Source organism: Nicotiana tabacum, chromosome 19, assembly GCF_000715075.1.
Source record: "Nicotiana tabacum cultivar K326 chromosome 19, ASM71507v2, whole genome shotgun sequence".
NCBI lineage: Eukaryota > Viridiplantae > Streptophyta > Magnoliopsida > Solanales > Solanaceae > Nicotiana > Nicotiana tabacum.
This window is the reverse complement of record NC_134098.1, coordinates 87,997,567-88,013,606: the sequence shown is the minus strand read 5'-3', so window position 1 is coordinate 88,013,606 and position 16,040 is coordinate 87,997,567. Positions and strand designations below refer to the sequence as shown.

Sequence of the window (16,040 nt, the reverse complement as noted above, 5' to 3'; positions counted from 1 at the left end):
CCAATATTACTAGTTCAATTCCCAACATCAACCATAACCCACAATTTGTCTACAGAGCCTCTAAGTACAATAGAAGAATAATATGAAAATGCCGGCAACAAGGCCCCGACTATACCTCAAAACACGGTACATGAGAAACAAAAGATACATGACCCCAAAATGAAGTGGGGCTCACCAAATCAGCTGAAAAGAGTGTACTACTATCACTGATCAATGTCTCCGGCTGTGGAACCACCCGCATCCATTTAAAGATGCAGCGCACCCGGCAAAAGGGACGTTAGTACTGTCGAATAGCACTAGTATGTATAACTAAACACCCTCTCAATAGAATGACAAATAATACAAACAAGATTATCATAATATCAATGAAAGCCTTAATCAACATCAAACCTCAATTTAGGATCAAGACAGTGTTCAAATTAATTTCCATATCTCACATTGGGAGATTTTTAGTATCGATATACCATTGTCCACAATACCATTATTTACAAAACCGGTACCACCGTACTCTTAGCACAGAGTCCGATCACGACCCGATCGGCTAGGCTATCTCATTAGAGACATCAACCACAATTTCTCTCAATATCAACACCACCGTCTTTAACACGAAGTCCGATCACAACCCAATCGGCTAGGCTATCCATTAGGGACATCGACCACAATCACAATTTCAATTACAATTTCCAGCATAATCACCACTATGTGTGTGGCATGGTGTCCGATCACGACCCGATCGGCTAGGCTGTCTTATTCGAGACATCAACCTTTTTGTATCAATCATCGCATTTCATATTACTTTCATATCTTTTCATTTCATTGGCACTAATGGCCATAATTATATGATCATTCTTGGCATGTTGGCCATGTCTAGTATTTCAAGCTCACCTTTTCAATTTCAACTATCATCATCAACAACAACAACAAATACAATTCAAATCAAGGTGTGTAGTATACATGTGAGCAATTTAGAGTCTAAGGCACATAGAGATATTTCACAAAATTTGGCATAATAGCCCTCATTTGAACTTGACTTAAAGTCGAAACATTATTAATGCACAATCCATATTTTAACACATCCTCAATTGGTAAAATAACATGAATAAATCATCTGGGATGCTAGTTAAACATATATCTTTCAACCCAATCTTACTCGGAATAGCCAGTTTCATAATGAATCACTGGGGACTTACATAATTTACATAAATATCGTGGGATTTAATTCTAAGAGAAGAGTTTAGCCAACATACCTCACTTGAGCTTCCTTACACTCTAAATGTTCCAGAATTCTTAGCAACTTCAATCTATTTTAGAAATATAACAAATTTCACCAAAATTAGGAAGATGATCATGGTTCTAGCTCACTTGAGCATTTTATCAAACACTAGGTGTGCATAAGGTTTCAAGGTCCTCTTTATGAAGGATTCCATCATCCCACAACCCAATCTTTATCATTTTTAGCTCAACAATCTTCCTACACCCTTTGATAACACATGCATGTAAAATAAACAACCCTCATGCCCAAAAATTATCTTGCTAATTCCTATACAAAATTCAAAATTGAGGGTTAGGGTGTAGAATCTTACCTGTAGGATGAAGACCTAGTGAGTTTCCCTCCTTAATCTTCCAAAACTTGAGCAAGAATTGAAGAACAATTATTGAAGAACACCTTCTCACTCTAGGGCACTCTCTCTCACTCTAAAGTGTCAGATTATTGCTCAAAATAGCCCAAAGAGTGTATTTAATGAAATAGGATCGGGTTTTAAAAACCCAAAAATGGAGATCCGGAACGGTTCGTCGAACCGCATATTGGTCGCATAATTGTTGACAAAAATGATCAAAATTCTGTCTGTGTATGCGGTCACTATGCGGTCCGCATAACTATTATGAGGTCGCATAATGCACCGCATAATAGTTATGTGGTTGCATAGTCGACCGCCTAGCTACTTCCAGAATGGCCCTCTCCTGCTCACTTCTGCGGCCATTATGTGGCCCGTAGAGTGATTATGCGCTCGCATAATGGACCACATAAATGCACTTTTCCGCCAAAAACTTTCCTTTACTTTTCTGTGCATTGTTCAACCTAAAAAGTCCAAGCCATTTCTATAATCCTCAGCACGTAAGCCTAGTCCGGCACCATAAAATATTATTTTCTTTGCAAATTTTACCGGGCTTTACACTTAAGTACTTCGAAATTTTTTGGGGTGTTACACCCACCACCCTGAACTACGTTCCTGGGACGGCCTCTAGCTAGCTGGTCTCTACCTCTAACGGCTTGACCTCCACCTCTAACAGTCTGGCCTCTACCTCTAGCTGCCTGACCCCTGCCTCTGGCTGGCTGAGCAGGTGGTGCCGAAACCATGGCACGAGAACCCTGATGCTGTGAGCTGCCCGATGTTCGAGGGAAAAATCTAGCAATGTGCCTCGGATAATCTAGCAATGTGCCTCGGATCACCACAAGTATAACATGACCTCGGCTGTTATGACTGTTGACCCTGAAACTGACCCTGTCGACCTAAGTAACCACCCTGATAACTCTGGAGTGGAGGTGCACTAATAGGAGCTGGTGGTGCGCTGTAGGCTAACTGGTCGGAATAAGGCATATGAGAACCACGACCACCCGAGGCACCGTGGGATGCCTGGAGTGCTGAATGAAATGGCCTGGGGCATAAGTACCCCGTCCTCCAGATGAGGCTCCACTGAATCCACTGGAGTGACGAGGCCTCTTGTCAGACCCCTGACCACTCCCTTGAGCTAAAACTATCTCGACTCGTCCGGCAACATTGGCAGCCGCCTGAAAAGAAATCTCACTCCCAGTCTCCTTAGCCATCTGCAATCTGATAGGCTGAGCAAGTCCATCAATAAACCTCCTCACTCTCTCTCTCTCTCTCTCTCTCTCTCTCTCTCTCCCTCTCTCGGTAGGAAGCAGAATAATAGCATGACGGGCCAAATCCACAAAACGGGTCTCATACTGAGTAACAGTCATACTGCCCTACTGGAGACACTCGAACTGACGGCGATGCTCCTCGCTCAATGTGATAGGCAGAAACTTCTCTAGGAAGAGCTGAGAGAACTGGTTCCAAGTAAGAGTAGGTGACCCCGCTGGTCTGGTCAACAAATAATCTCTCCACCATTTCTTGGCGGAACCAGTCATCTGAAATGCAGCAAAATCGACCCCATTGGTCTCCACTATACCCATGTTCCGTAGCACCTCATGACAGATGTCAAGTTACTCCTGGGATCCTCTGAAGGAGCACCACTGTAGTGAACCAGGAAGAGCTTGGTAAACCTGTCCAACATCCATAAATCCTCAAAAGACATAGCTGACCCGTCACGGGTCTGTGTCGCAACAACCGGCTGAACTATTTCGACTGGATGAGCGGCTGGAGTCTGATATTGGGAGCCATCTACTCCGGAGTGTGAGTAGCAGGAGTCTGGGCTCCTCCTCCAGTTTGAGAGACGGTTGGTGCCATGGGAAATGCGCTAGTCTGGGCCACACTCTCCATAAGGTCCACCAAATAGACCAAAGCGTCCTGAAGCACTGGGGTGCCAATGAACCCCTCCGAAACCTGAGCTGGTCTGACAGGCACAGCCTGGGCTGGAACCTCCTCATCAAACTCTGCCAGAGGCTCTACCGTTGGTGCCGCTGCTCGGGCTCTGGGCTGAGCCCTGCCCCTGCCTCGGCCTCTGGCACGGCCTCAGCCTCGACCTCTGCCCCTCGTAGGAGCTGTCACTAGAGGCTCTGGTTGCTGCTCGGCTGAAGATGCAGTACGTGTTCTCGCCATCTGCGAGAGAATAAGAGTAGAAGAGTTCAATCAGTATTGAGAAAACAACATCGCACGACAGAGAAGAATAGAAGTGAAATTTGTTCCTAAACTTCATAACCTCTGGAAGATAAGCACAGACATCTCCGTACCGATCCTCCAGACTCTACTAAGCTTGCTCGTGAATCGTGAGACCTAGGCAACCTAGTGCTCTGATGCCAACGTGTCACGACCCAAAATTTCCACCGTCGGGACCGTGATAGCGCCTAACATTTCTCTTTATAGACAAGCCAACGTTAGAGAATCATTAAACCAATCCTTATTCCATTAAGTAAATAACAACAATTAGCTAAGATGGAATATAGTGAGTGCGAAATAATATAAAAACTGCATTGATTTCTACCACCCAGATCTGGAGTCACAATTCACGAGCATTCTGGAATTCACTACAAGTAATAGTAAGAAAGAAATACAAATGTCTGAATTAAAGAAACAGTAGAACATAAAAGATAGACGGGGACTTCAAGGTCTGTGAATGCCGACAGATCTACCTTGAGTCTCCAGATAGCAGTCCAGTAGCAAAATATCGATCAACCTGAGCCGGTACCAAAATCTGCACAGAAAATACAGAGTGTAGTATCAGTACAACCGACCCCATGTACTGGTAAGTGTCGAGCCTAATCTCGACGAAGTAGTGATGAGGCTAAGGCAAGGCACCTACAAATCAACCTGTACAGTTTAATAGTGTATATATAAATAACAGTAATAAAGAGCTAGATAGGAAATATCGGGAGGGGAAAACATGTTGGGGGAAATGCGAGATAAGGAACTACAGCAGAATGATGACTGGAACAACCAATATACTATGAATCAACAGAAACAATGAATGCAGTAAAGGAAAAATGTACGGCATCAACCTTCGTGCTTTTACTCTCAATCTCACCATAAAAACAATAGAAACGGCACGACATCACCCTTCGTGCATTAACTCTCATATCATGGCACGGCACTACCCTTCGTGCATTAACACTCACAATATGGCACGACATCACCCTTCATGCTTTTACACTCACAATATGGCACGGCATCACCCTTCGTGCATTAACTCTCACATCATGGCACGGCATCACCCTTCGTGCATTAACACTCTCCCTTACCATAATGCAATGAATAAATAACAACAGGGAAATAGAATAACAAGTACAAGCTTTACTTCAACATTTGAGTCCACAATATCAATTTCAACTTCGAAATAATTACTCAATTATCACCAGAAGATCCGTAAACATGATAAGAACGATTAATTTAACAACATTAGACTAAACCTGTAGCAATTAGGCATGGGAAAGAGATAATATAAGAAAAAGGGGAGAAACACGAAAAAAAATAGGTAAATTGGCGGCGCATAAGTACTCGTCACCTCACATATACGCCGCTCTCATGAATTTCACATAGCAAATAATCTGAGGTTCCTAATTCCCTCAAGTCAAGGTTAATCACGACACTTACCTCGTTCCGAAGGCCACTCAATACTCAATCATAGCTTTTCCTCTAGAATTCACCTCCAAACCACTCGTATCTATTCAAAAAATGACTCAATAATATCAAATATTGCTAAAGAAATCAATTACATTGCATAAATTTAGATTTCCCAAATTTTCCTCCAAAAAAAATCAAAATTCGACTCCGGGCCCGCTTGGTCAAAACCTGAGGTCCGGACCAAAAATCCAATTACCCATTCACCCCCGAGCCCGGATATATAATTGGTTTTGGAATCCGACCTCAAATTGAGGTCTAAATCCTCAAATTTCCGAAATCCCTAGTTTCTACCCAAACCCCTAATTCTACCATGAGAACTCTAGATTTTAGGTTAAAAATTCATGAAATGTAATGGGTAATTGAAAGAAAATAGTTTAGAATCACTTACCAACACTTTGGGGAAGAAAATATCTCTTAAAAATCGCCTCTAGACTGTTTGGTTTTGAGAAAATGAGTTAATGGCCAATCCCTTTTTTGGATTCTGTTAAGTGCTGGGCGACAGTGTTCATCGCGATCGAGTGAACACTATCGCGTTCGCAAAGAGAAGCCTCCTAAGGACTTACGCGATCGCGGGAGGCTTTATGCGTTCGCGAAGGCTTAGCCCGCCTTGCCTTCGCGTTCGCGAGACAAGGCTCGCGTTCGCATAGAGTTTCCCAGGTCCCCTGCCCAACCTAGCTAAAGCTACGTGATGATAGACTATAATTACGTATTTAGTCGCTTATTACACTCTAATTTACTGCACTTTAATTGAGTTTGAGCTTTAATCGCTAGTATTTTGCACTAATTGTGTGTTTTATGCCTTGTAGGAGTGATTCCGAGCTATGTAGATGTTATAGAATGAATTCAAGTAATTTGGAGCTTTGAAGTCTTAGTAAAAACCCAAGAAATTAAGCCGAGATCGTGTTTGGGGATCAACGGATGATAGTTAAGAACGAACGAAGAATTGAGTAGGTATATTCTGCATTGTCTAGTAAAATACACATAACTTTTTGCTCCACACTCCATGTGAGCTCCACAATATATGGTTGGAAATCTAATTCAAAGGGCTACAACTTTCATCTTTTACGTTTTTCCAAATTCCAAACAGAATAGGGTAAAAAAATGCGGTCGAATACGCGGCCGCGGATCTAGCTGCGGATGTGAGGCAGAACACTGGGTAAAATCCGCAGCCAAATCTGCGGTTGAATCCGCGGCCGCGGACGTCCTGACCTGGAAAAGTGTCCTTTTTCGCGTAGGAGAAGGTATAATTATTTGGGCCCGACTCTACTTGGTATATATACATGGAAAAATGTTATTTTGAGGACCTTGGACATACTTTTGACATATTTTTGACACAATTTAGACCTAAGGAAGCAAGAACACACTAGGAGCAAGGCGGAGAATTCTTCTACAAGTTTCTCACTTCCTTCTTCTTGTTTCTATTATTGGTTATGAATTCTAGTATTGTAGTTATGCATACTATTATGAATAGCTAATTTGTTATCTAGGGTTTTGATGGAACCTTTTGTAGGATGAATTCTTGTTATGTTTTAATATAATTTAGCCTTTGAATTTATCTATTTGTTCAACTACGTGTTTATTTCAGTTGATTGAATGGCCATCGATTGACTGTGCCTATTTATTATATGTTGCTTGAGAAAGGATACATATTTAGGTGGTTGTTGAACAATGTCACTCCTAACGTATGTGAGAAATCAATACAGCGGGTTTAAAGGTAGGTTTAGAAATAACAAAGCCTTGACGTGGTCATAGTGAGCGGTTCGATGAAGCCAACAAGCGTAGTTCGAGAGAATATGTCTAGTAAATTGTTGTAGTTGCTCGAGAGAGAATTACAGCACCTAAAGTGCTCACGATCAGTAGAGAATACATCGGCGAAATTGTTGGGAACATAGCTGGAAGGATTCCGACAATTAGGAAAATCATAACTCTAGACCTTCTTAATTTAGTCTCCAACCCTTTGTCTCGTTAGTTGATAATTTTACCGCTTTCTAGTATTTGCTAGTTAATTCGTTAGAAATATAAATCTCAATCTTTATAATTTAGAAAATTATTCAAACTTATTTTCTTAGTGATATTAAAAAGCTATAGCTAATCCTTAGTTCTCTGTGGGATTCGACTCCGGACTTTTAGACCGGATTATATTTGCAGCGACCGCTTATCCTTTTTAGGACTAGAGTTGGGCGTGATCACTACGCGTTCGCGTTCGACGGGTGGCGTTCGCGTAGAGCAACTCCCGCCAATGCTCCGTGTTCGCGACCATGGTCTCGCGTTCGCGTAGAGTAAAATCCTCCCCAACCCAGTTTCCCCTTTGCGATCGCGAGAGTGACTACGTGATCGCGAAGCACAACATAGCAGACACCAGATACAGCAAAAATACCAGATTTTCTAAGTCCAAAACATCCCGTAACCTATCTGAAACTCACCCGAGCCCTCGGGTCTCCAAACCAAACATGCACACAAGTCTAAAAATATCATACGGACTTGCTCACGCGATCAAATCGCCAAAATAACACCTAGAACTACGAATTTAGCACCAAATCAAATGAAATTTTCAAGAATACTTTAATATTTCTATCTTCACCATCGGATGTCCGAATCACGTCAAATCAACTCCATTTCTCGCCAAATTTCACAGACAAGTCTTAGATATTATAATGAACTTGAATCGGGCTCCGGAACCAAAATACGGACCCGGTACTAACAATGCCAAACATCAATCAATTCTTAAAAATAATTAATTTTCAGACTTTAAAATTTCATCAAAAATTCATAACTCGAGCTAGGGACCTCCAAATTCAATTCCGGGCATACGCCCAGGTCCCATAATTCGATACGGACCCACCGGGACCGTCAAAACACGGATCCAGGCCCGTTTACCAAAAATATTGACTGAAGTCAAATAAAATCAACTTTTAAGGCAAAAATTCTTATTTTCATCAATTTCAACATAAAAATTTTCCGGGAGACATGCTCGAACTGCGCACGCAAATCAAGGAGGGTAAAAAATGAGATTTTTAAGACTTAAGAGCGCATAATCAAGTTCTAAACATAAGATGACCTTTTGGGTGATCACAAAAACATGCAACTTTTCTTTAGAAATATTTTTTTAGAACTTATTTCTCTGAAAAACCAAAATCCAAAGACCAGTTATGTGAATTACCCTATGTCAAGAAGTTTTACAAATTTAAGTAGAATTTTACTGTTATCTAATCTCTAAGGAAGAAATGTCCTTAGAAGATTCTATTTTCAGCGGCATTGCATCTTATCATCCTTCAAAAGCAATTATACTTTGATGGACTGAAGGAATTGGGTCACAAGTTCCACTAAAACATGCTCGTTTGATATTTCGTTTTGGTTATCCTTTATGAAATTGCTGTATCATTTGAAATTGCAGCATCCTCTCAGTAGCTTAACTCAACTGAGCAGCAGGCATACCAGAAGCTATGCGGCTGTGTCTCAGGAAAGAAAACTTGTGACCATTGCTGTCAACTGCAATTTATTATGCTGAATTGGAGAAAATCAGTCATTAATCAAGCTTGTACTCAAATGACTATGCCCTGCAAATATAGCTTATGTAAAATTTTACACCAAATCGTATGCTTTTCCTCAAAGACAATGAAGATAATCTTGCAATAGAGCAAACCTCATGGATGAAATACATAATTATGTAAATAAGAAATGTGAACTGATTTGAGAAGGATACATCTGAAGGTAAACCACCTTGTAATTGAAGCAAGCATGACGCCTCAACTAAAGAACACTAAATAAATTTGAACACATCAAGTAGCTGAAACGATTCCACACACTTGTCTACCGAGATTTCAACATTTTGTTGAGGCACACAGCAAGATGATAGCAATCTACAAGCTCTTTCAGTCATCCTCTTCTACTCCAACTTGAGAACATGGCATGCCACTGTCAGAACTGGGTAGGAAACGTGTTATCATTGCAGTTTCGTTGCCTTTGTTCTATTTTCTGAAAAACCTGCAAACTAGTCAGTATCAATGTCAGAATACCTTTTATACATTAACATGACCAAGAGATGCACCTGTTCCTGGCCTAGAAAGCCATAACAGCATCCCGGCAGAAACAGTGAGAATAAAAAATCAAAATAAAAAGGTATAGTACACCAACAAGTACACAAGCACTTGTGTAACTAAAGGACAGGTATAGTGCCCCAACAAGTACCCAGGCACTTGTGTAACTACATGACATCCGAATATTAAAATTGTGTACTATGAACCAAGTAACTCAACTATGATAATATGGCGCAGACTGCAATTTACACGAGAACAAAATACAACCTTGACGCCTAATACATGTTGGTGAAGGAAGAAAAACAAAATGACTTTATTTCATAAAGGAAATAGGCGACAGCGTACACCTAGAATCACATGGAGAAGATGATCCATGCAGGCGAAACCAACTAGTTGGAATCGAGGGTTAATTGTTGTTATTACTCATTACCCTGGTATTAGGTTCAGTGCTAGACTTTTATATTCATGTAGGAATAAGTGTGAAACACAGAGGAACTCTAATTTTATAGAACACCTAATTCGCCTTAAAAGGCAAATTAATCAGTGTCAGAATTAAATGGACTGAATAGAGCTACATGGATAATTCCCTGATATAGATGTTTAATTTAATAGCCAACCTCAGCCAGTTGGGACTAAGGCATAGGTGGCTTCATACTGGGTTAATAAATATAACTATAGTTGGTTTACCGTTCACAAATATTCTACCTAAATTTCAACAAAGTCTAACTCGATATTCTTTTTATAGAGTTAATTAATGGTTAGAAAATACAATTAATTCTACAAGTGCTAATAACCCTCCAGAGTCCAGGATATTCTCAAATGACACATCATACCAAATATTCTGAAATGATACTTCTTCTAATATGAAGGTGGTCTTGAACCCAACTTGCATGACCTCGACTATTCCACCGGATGCCTATATCCTCTTCAAAAGTACATGAATCTGGTAATTTTGTCCACTGAAACTTCCTAGATAGATGGAAAAAAAATACCCAATTTCTTTGCCTCCACAAGATGCGAAGTCTCTTATGATTTTTATTCCAACTTCATTCATCATTAGATCACACCACCCTTTGTGTGCATATTCTGAAATGACACTCTGAAGTGTCTTTGACACTTGTACAGTTAATAATATCATTCAGATTATTAATTAACTTCCACAACTTCATGTTCAGTAGAAAACAGATTATGAAATTTCCAAACATTGTTTGTCCAACAGAGATTTTTACCTAACCTAGTCTATGTGAGCTTCACAATGTTTGTCCCATACCTGGATAAAAGAAGGTCGGTTCGACTGATGGCTAGGATAAAGATAGTCATAATATTATGAAACTTCTAAACATTGAATTTGTCGGAAAGTGCTCACTTAGACATGTTCCTTGCATAGCCATGTAGGACAACCATCAATGTGGTACATAAAACTTTTGCCAAAAGGGAAGAAACTAGTACAGAAAAGATGAGAATCCAAAAAAACTCTGAATCTGAAATACATGTTTTTTGGTGTAAATGGAGCATGTAAAGGAAGCTGAATCCATTCGAGACATGTTACAGTCCGTACAGGATTAGATGGGATATACTTTTGCTGACTGTAATTTTTTGCTACACCGGTACAGTTTTACAGGACACACTTAGTGCTGTTTTATTTATAAAATTATCTTTGCCAATTCAATTTCTTAAGGATAGAACAAGGAAAGATTTTTATTGTCAAAGCAAAGGTTACTTCAGAAAGAAAAAGGAAAATACCTAAATTATGTGTCCATTCAAAAAGCTAATGAGCTCCAGGCGCATCTCTCATGCTAAAATTCAGACTATTTCGCATTGTTCGTCTTCCAATACATGGATTTCCTTTTTGCATCATAGCAACAAATTCTCCATAATCAATGCGCCCATCCTGAAAGGGAAGTCCACCGGGAAAACCAAATAAATAGTTAAAATAGCAAGAATTATAGATGCCAAAGGAATCATTTCATCCATTTAAAACACAGATCTTAAAACGTAATTTGCCTGCATCTGCCCTATACTAAGGTTTCGGAAGACTGATCAAAGTACAACAAAGATTTATTTGATTTGAAGAAAGTCAGAAAAGTTTCTGTGTTCTAACAACACTTTTTTCATTTTTATTATGCTATCACTGCTTTGTCTTGCTTTTTCCCCTCTTTTTGACAATTATCTATGCTTTGTCTTCTTATCCTACACAGACCTATTTGGACTAGAAGTGACACCAAAAAGTGAGTAGCTGGCCTAAGTGCAGTCCGACCAAACAGAACAACAGAGTATTCTTCAACAACAATTTCTGAAACATCTCAATGCATCTGAGCAATTATAAATAAATCAGTACAGCTGCAAGCTATAAAGAAATTTAGTCAAGTTTTAGTATCCTGAAACATAATTGTTATCTCCTAATATGCGTTCACTTTTTTAATAAGTTCCTAAAATACTCCAACTTTATCTTCAACAATAACTGACATACATTATCCTGATCAACTTCTCTGATAATATCCTCAAAGAAGACATCTGTAATGTTATGATCTGCACACGCTTGCTGGAGCTCATCAACTGTAATATAACCACTTGCATCCTTGTCAAAATACTGAAATGCTGCCATGAGATGTTCTTCACGGTCCAATTTGTTAAGGTGAATAGTTGCTGCTATGAATTCTCCATAGTCTATAGTTCCACTGTTGTCCACATCAGCCTGAAAACAGTAATATTATAGCTACATCAATGGCATTAAGGAGTTAGATAAGCACTTCTGTATGAACCTCATAGACAAACATGTTTAGAGAGCCAGTACAGAGATAATCACGGGCCTAATTAAAGACAAGACCCGAACCATTAACAGTAAGGTGGTTGTGATGAAGCATATACCCACCCACCCCCCCACCCAAAAAAAAAAGAGAAGACTGGGCAGCTTTCCAGTGAAGCTTCAGCAGCTACATTGAGTTTTAAGTGCTCCTCCATGAATGCTCGTAATTAATTAAACAAAGTAAAGATCCCAATCCGACTCTAGTCTTTGCACATTGAGGAACAAGCAGATTTTTACCACCAGTTCATGATCTTGTGTCATTGTGCATTTTTATGCTTCTGCCCACCTTTGGGTACAGCCACATCATCAATTGGACAAAGATGCACAAAACAAATATAATTAGTTTGCAGTAAAAGTTTTCTTACCGCATCCATAAGTTCCCGTATCTCTATATCCTTAAGAGTAGAGCCATATTTTCTCAAACCAGCTTTTAGTTCATCAAATGTAATTGCACCACTGTTATCAGTATCCATGGCCTTAAACATCTCCTTTAGACCGGCAATCTCCTCCTCCGACAAGCTTTCAGCGATCACCTGAAAGCAGAATAAGTATGAAAACTTAAATGCATTGCATTATTCAGGTACATGTCTCCCAGAGGAAAGAATCAAAAGTTTCTGGCGTAACTTCTACAATGAGGTTGATCAGACACTGAAGAACCATAATGTACAGAAAAACGACCAGATTTGTGTGCATACCCGCAAAGCCATCTTTTTTAACTTGTTCATTGCAGAAAAATGTTTAAGGCGAGAAAGTACTGCAGGATCAAGTGCTCTATCAGGAGCAACGCCATTTTCACAAATCCAAGGATGACCTGCAGAGAAAACCATAATACGAGATCAGCAGTTGGTTTACATGAATGACTCTTAGATATAAGGTGAGCATACATAATACTTCATGAGCAGTTAACCGCTCTGAAGGCCGCATGCATAACATCTTCCGGATGAGATCTTTTGCACTCTCAGATATTAAGGGCCAAGGGTCCGACTCAAAATCAATGTGCCCTTTCAGAACTGCATCAAATATCCCCTGTTGTGTTTCTGAAGAATTAAGATGGTAAGTGTACAAGGACAAAAACCAGAAAATTGACAGCTATGCTGTATAGGATTGTAACATGCATACCGGCCCAAAATGGCGGAACACCACTAAGCAGAATGTAGAGTATGACCCCTGCTGTCCAAACATCTGCTTCAGGACCATAATGCTTCAAAAGCACCTCAGGAGCAACATAATATGGACTCCCGACCACATCCGTGAAAATCTGGCCTGGAGGAGCAACCAACAAAACTCGTCAAACCAACATTACAATATAAAAAGATATACTCCTGTGGCACCAAATGAATGTCAAAAGGCAAGTAATTATTGGAAGAGAACAAGGTAGCTAAGATGTGGAGATTGACCTGGCTTAAAGAAGACAGAGAGTCCAAAGTCAATGGCCTTGAGAGAGAAATCATCATCCTTGTTAACCAACAAGAAATTCTCAGGTTTGAGATCTCTATGCATAACTCCAAGGGAATGGCAAGCCTCCACAACACCTACAATGATTTTAGTCAATTCGGCAGCATTTTTCTCGGTGTAGTGACCTCTTTGAATGATGCGATCAAACAATTCACCGCCACTACAAAGCTCCATGACAATATGAACATACAAAGGATCCTCATAAGCACCCTTGATAGAAACGATGTTCTTGTGACCTGCCAAATGGTGCATTATCTGAATTTCCCTCCTCACATCTTCAACGTCCTCCTTCGAGATGAGTTTTCTCTTGGCAATAGATTTACAGGCGTACTCGATCCCCGATGACAACTCGGTGCATAAGTAAGTGGTGCCAAACTGGCCTTGTCCTAGTTTACGACCCAGGGTATAGAGATCGCGGATGTTAGGGGTCTTATGACCCAGCACGTAATAGGACTGGTTGGCGCCTGTGCGATTCATCTCTTTTCTGAGAGGTAAATTATTAGGAGGAGGTTGTGGTTGTGACTGTTCTTTTTGGGAGGTGGGGGTGGGGGTGGGAGAGGGAGAATCAGAATCCAGATTGGTGCGCTTGGAATGGTCTTGGGGGGACTGAGCAAAAGTTTTGCCTCCGAAAGATCCACGGCATGTATTGCCCATCAAACAATCACAATCCCCAGCCCTCAGCTCAACAAAGCTTTCCTCATCCAATCCTCCTTGTTTCCTTTTTCGCATCCAAAACTTACAAAAACAATGATTGATAGATCTAACACAAGTAGCAGGCGGAGGAAGACGGTCAAATTCTATCGCTACTGCTGATGACCAAGAAGAGGAAGAAGAAGAGGAAGATGATATAGAGAGGTCAACTCCAGAACATTGTACCGATCTACTCTCCTACTATTTTCTATTTTATTTAGGTAAAACAAAATCTACTTGTAATAGAATGTCTTTTTATTACTACTACTCCCTTGGGAAAAAACTTCAGCTCTTGTTTCTTTTTAAAGCAAGGTGAGCCGTAAATAGTGGAAAATGAAAACGCAGAGCAGGAATGACTGTGTGTGAAATAGGAACTTTGCACTATCATCTCTCACTTTGTTGGTTTTGTAACTTTCATTCATCCTTGTGCTATCACAAAACATTTATATCAAATTATATTAATTTATTATTAATTAACTATTGAGTTATAGAACATGAAGAAAAAAATATGTTATGCATAAAAAATTTCCAAACTAATTGTAGGATCTTCTAGGATATGAGCACATTATATTAAATTAATCATGATGATAATACCATTACAGATAACATTTGTATTTGTATTAGTAATTGCAAAGGTGTTTCAACTGCTCAATCAAGCATACTTTATTCTTAATAAATAATGTGTTATCTTTATTGATATTGTAACTTTGTGTGGGACAAGAGAGAGCGCGTTCTTAACAATTGAGTGGGATACCACTTCCAGCTCTAGCGTCTGACTATTCAACGCATCACATTGATGACATTTAGGCCGTTTGGATTGACTTAAAAAAAATGGCTTTAAGTTAAGTCTTAAAATCACTTTATAAGTGCTGGAACTTATTTTATAAATAAGCAGTTACAGATAAAAGTGCTAAAACTTAAAATAAGTTGATGAAGTGTTTGGTAAACAAGTGCTGGTAAACTCTTTTTCTTGTTAAAATGACTAAAATATCCTTAAAGTTGTTAACATTATAAAGAAGATGATGACTATAATATTATATTTTCTGTTCATAACTTCAAATTCAGGGGTAACACGTAAATTCATTGAATGATTTGATTTTAGAATATAGTTACACCAATTTAAAAAAAAGGAAGGATTCAACAACCAAAAAAATTAAATGTTATGGAACCAAAAAAAGAAGCCAAAAGAACAATATTTATAAAATATCGGAATGTATCAAACATTATTTAAAAAACTATTCTTTGATTCACGTTAAGAACTTCAAGAAATTGACAAATATTGGAGAATGGAAGAAAAAAAATAGTATATTGTAGGGTTTTAACTTAGGGGTAATTTTGGAATTAAGAAAAATTATAAGGGATAAGAATGTAATATCGTTGGTCAAAGCAATATGGCTTTTAAGCCAATTTAGAAAAAGTTGGGTTTTCCAACTGATTTGTTTTGGCTTTTTTAAAGCAAATTTTAACTTTTTTTAAGCCCATTTTTTGGTTGTCAAACACTTTCACAAATTAAAAATTGCTTAAAAGCTGATTTAAGCCCATCCAAACAGGCTCATTGAAAAACCACTCAACTCTTTCAAACATTTCTACGCTTCAACCTAAACTATTACTCCACTGGACACTGGCTTTCGCAATTGGCTCGAGTCCAGCCACCCTTACGTGCATAAACACTACTATTAGCACCACTTGTACCCACTTCCAAATTTCTTCATCTTTTTTCCTTCAAAAATACCCTTACATTTTTTGCCATTG

General features: G+C 39.4%; 1 protein-coding gene across 3 annotated transcripts; it reads right to left on the bottom strand.

The window, feature by feature from the left end:
• Nucleotides 1-8,839: 8,839 nt before the first annotated feature.
• On the bottom strand, nt 8,840-14,652 carry LOC107789582 (calcium-dependent protein kinase 5). 3 transcript variants are annotated; one of them, NM_001325473.1, is given in 8 exon segments: nt 8,840-9,291; nt 11,081-11,228; nt 11,808-12,032; nt 12,509-12,676; nt 12,839-12,954; nt 13,028-13,180; nt 13,263-13,406; nt 13,541-14,416. In NM_001325473.1, coding segments are annotated over 7 exon segments (1,716 nt in total). In that variant the 5' UTR covers nt 14,328-14,416; the 3' UTR covers nt 8,840-9,291; nt 11,081-11,105.
• Nucleotides 14,653-16,040: the final 1,388 nt, after the last annotated feature.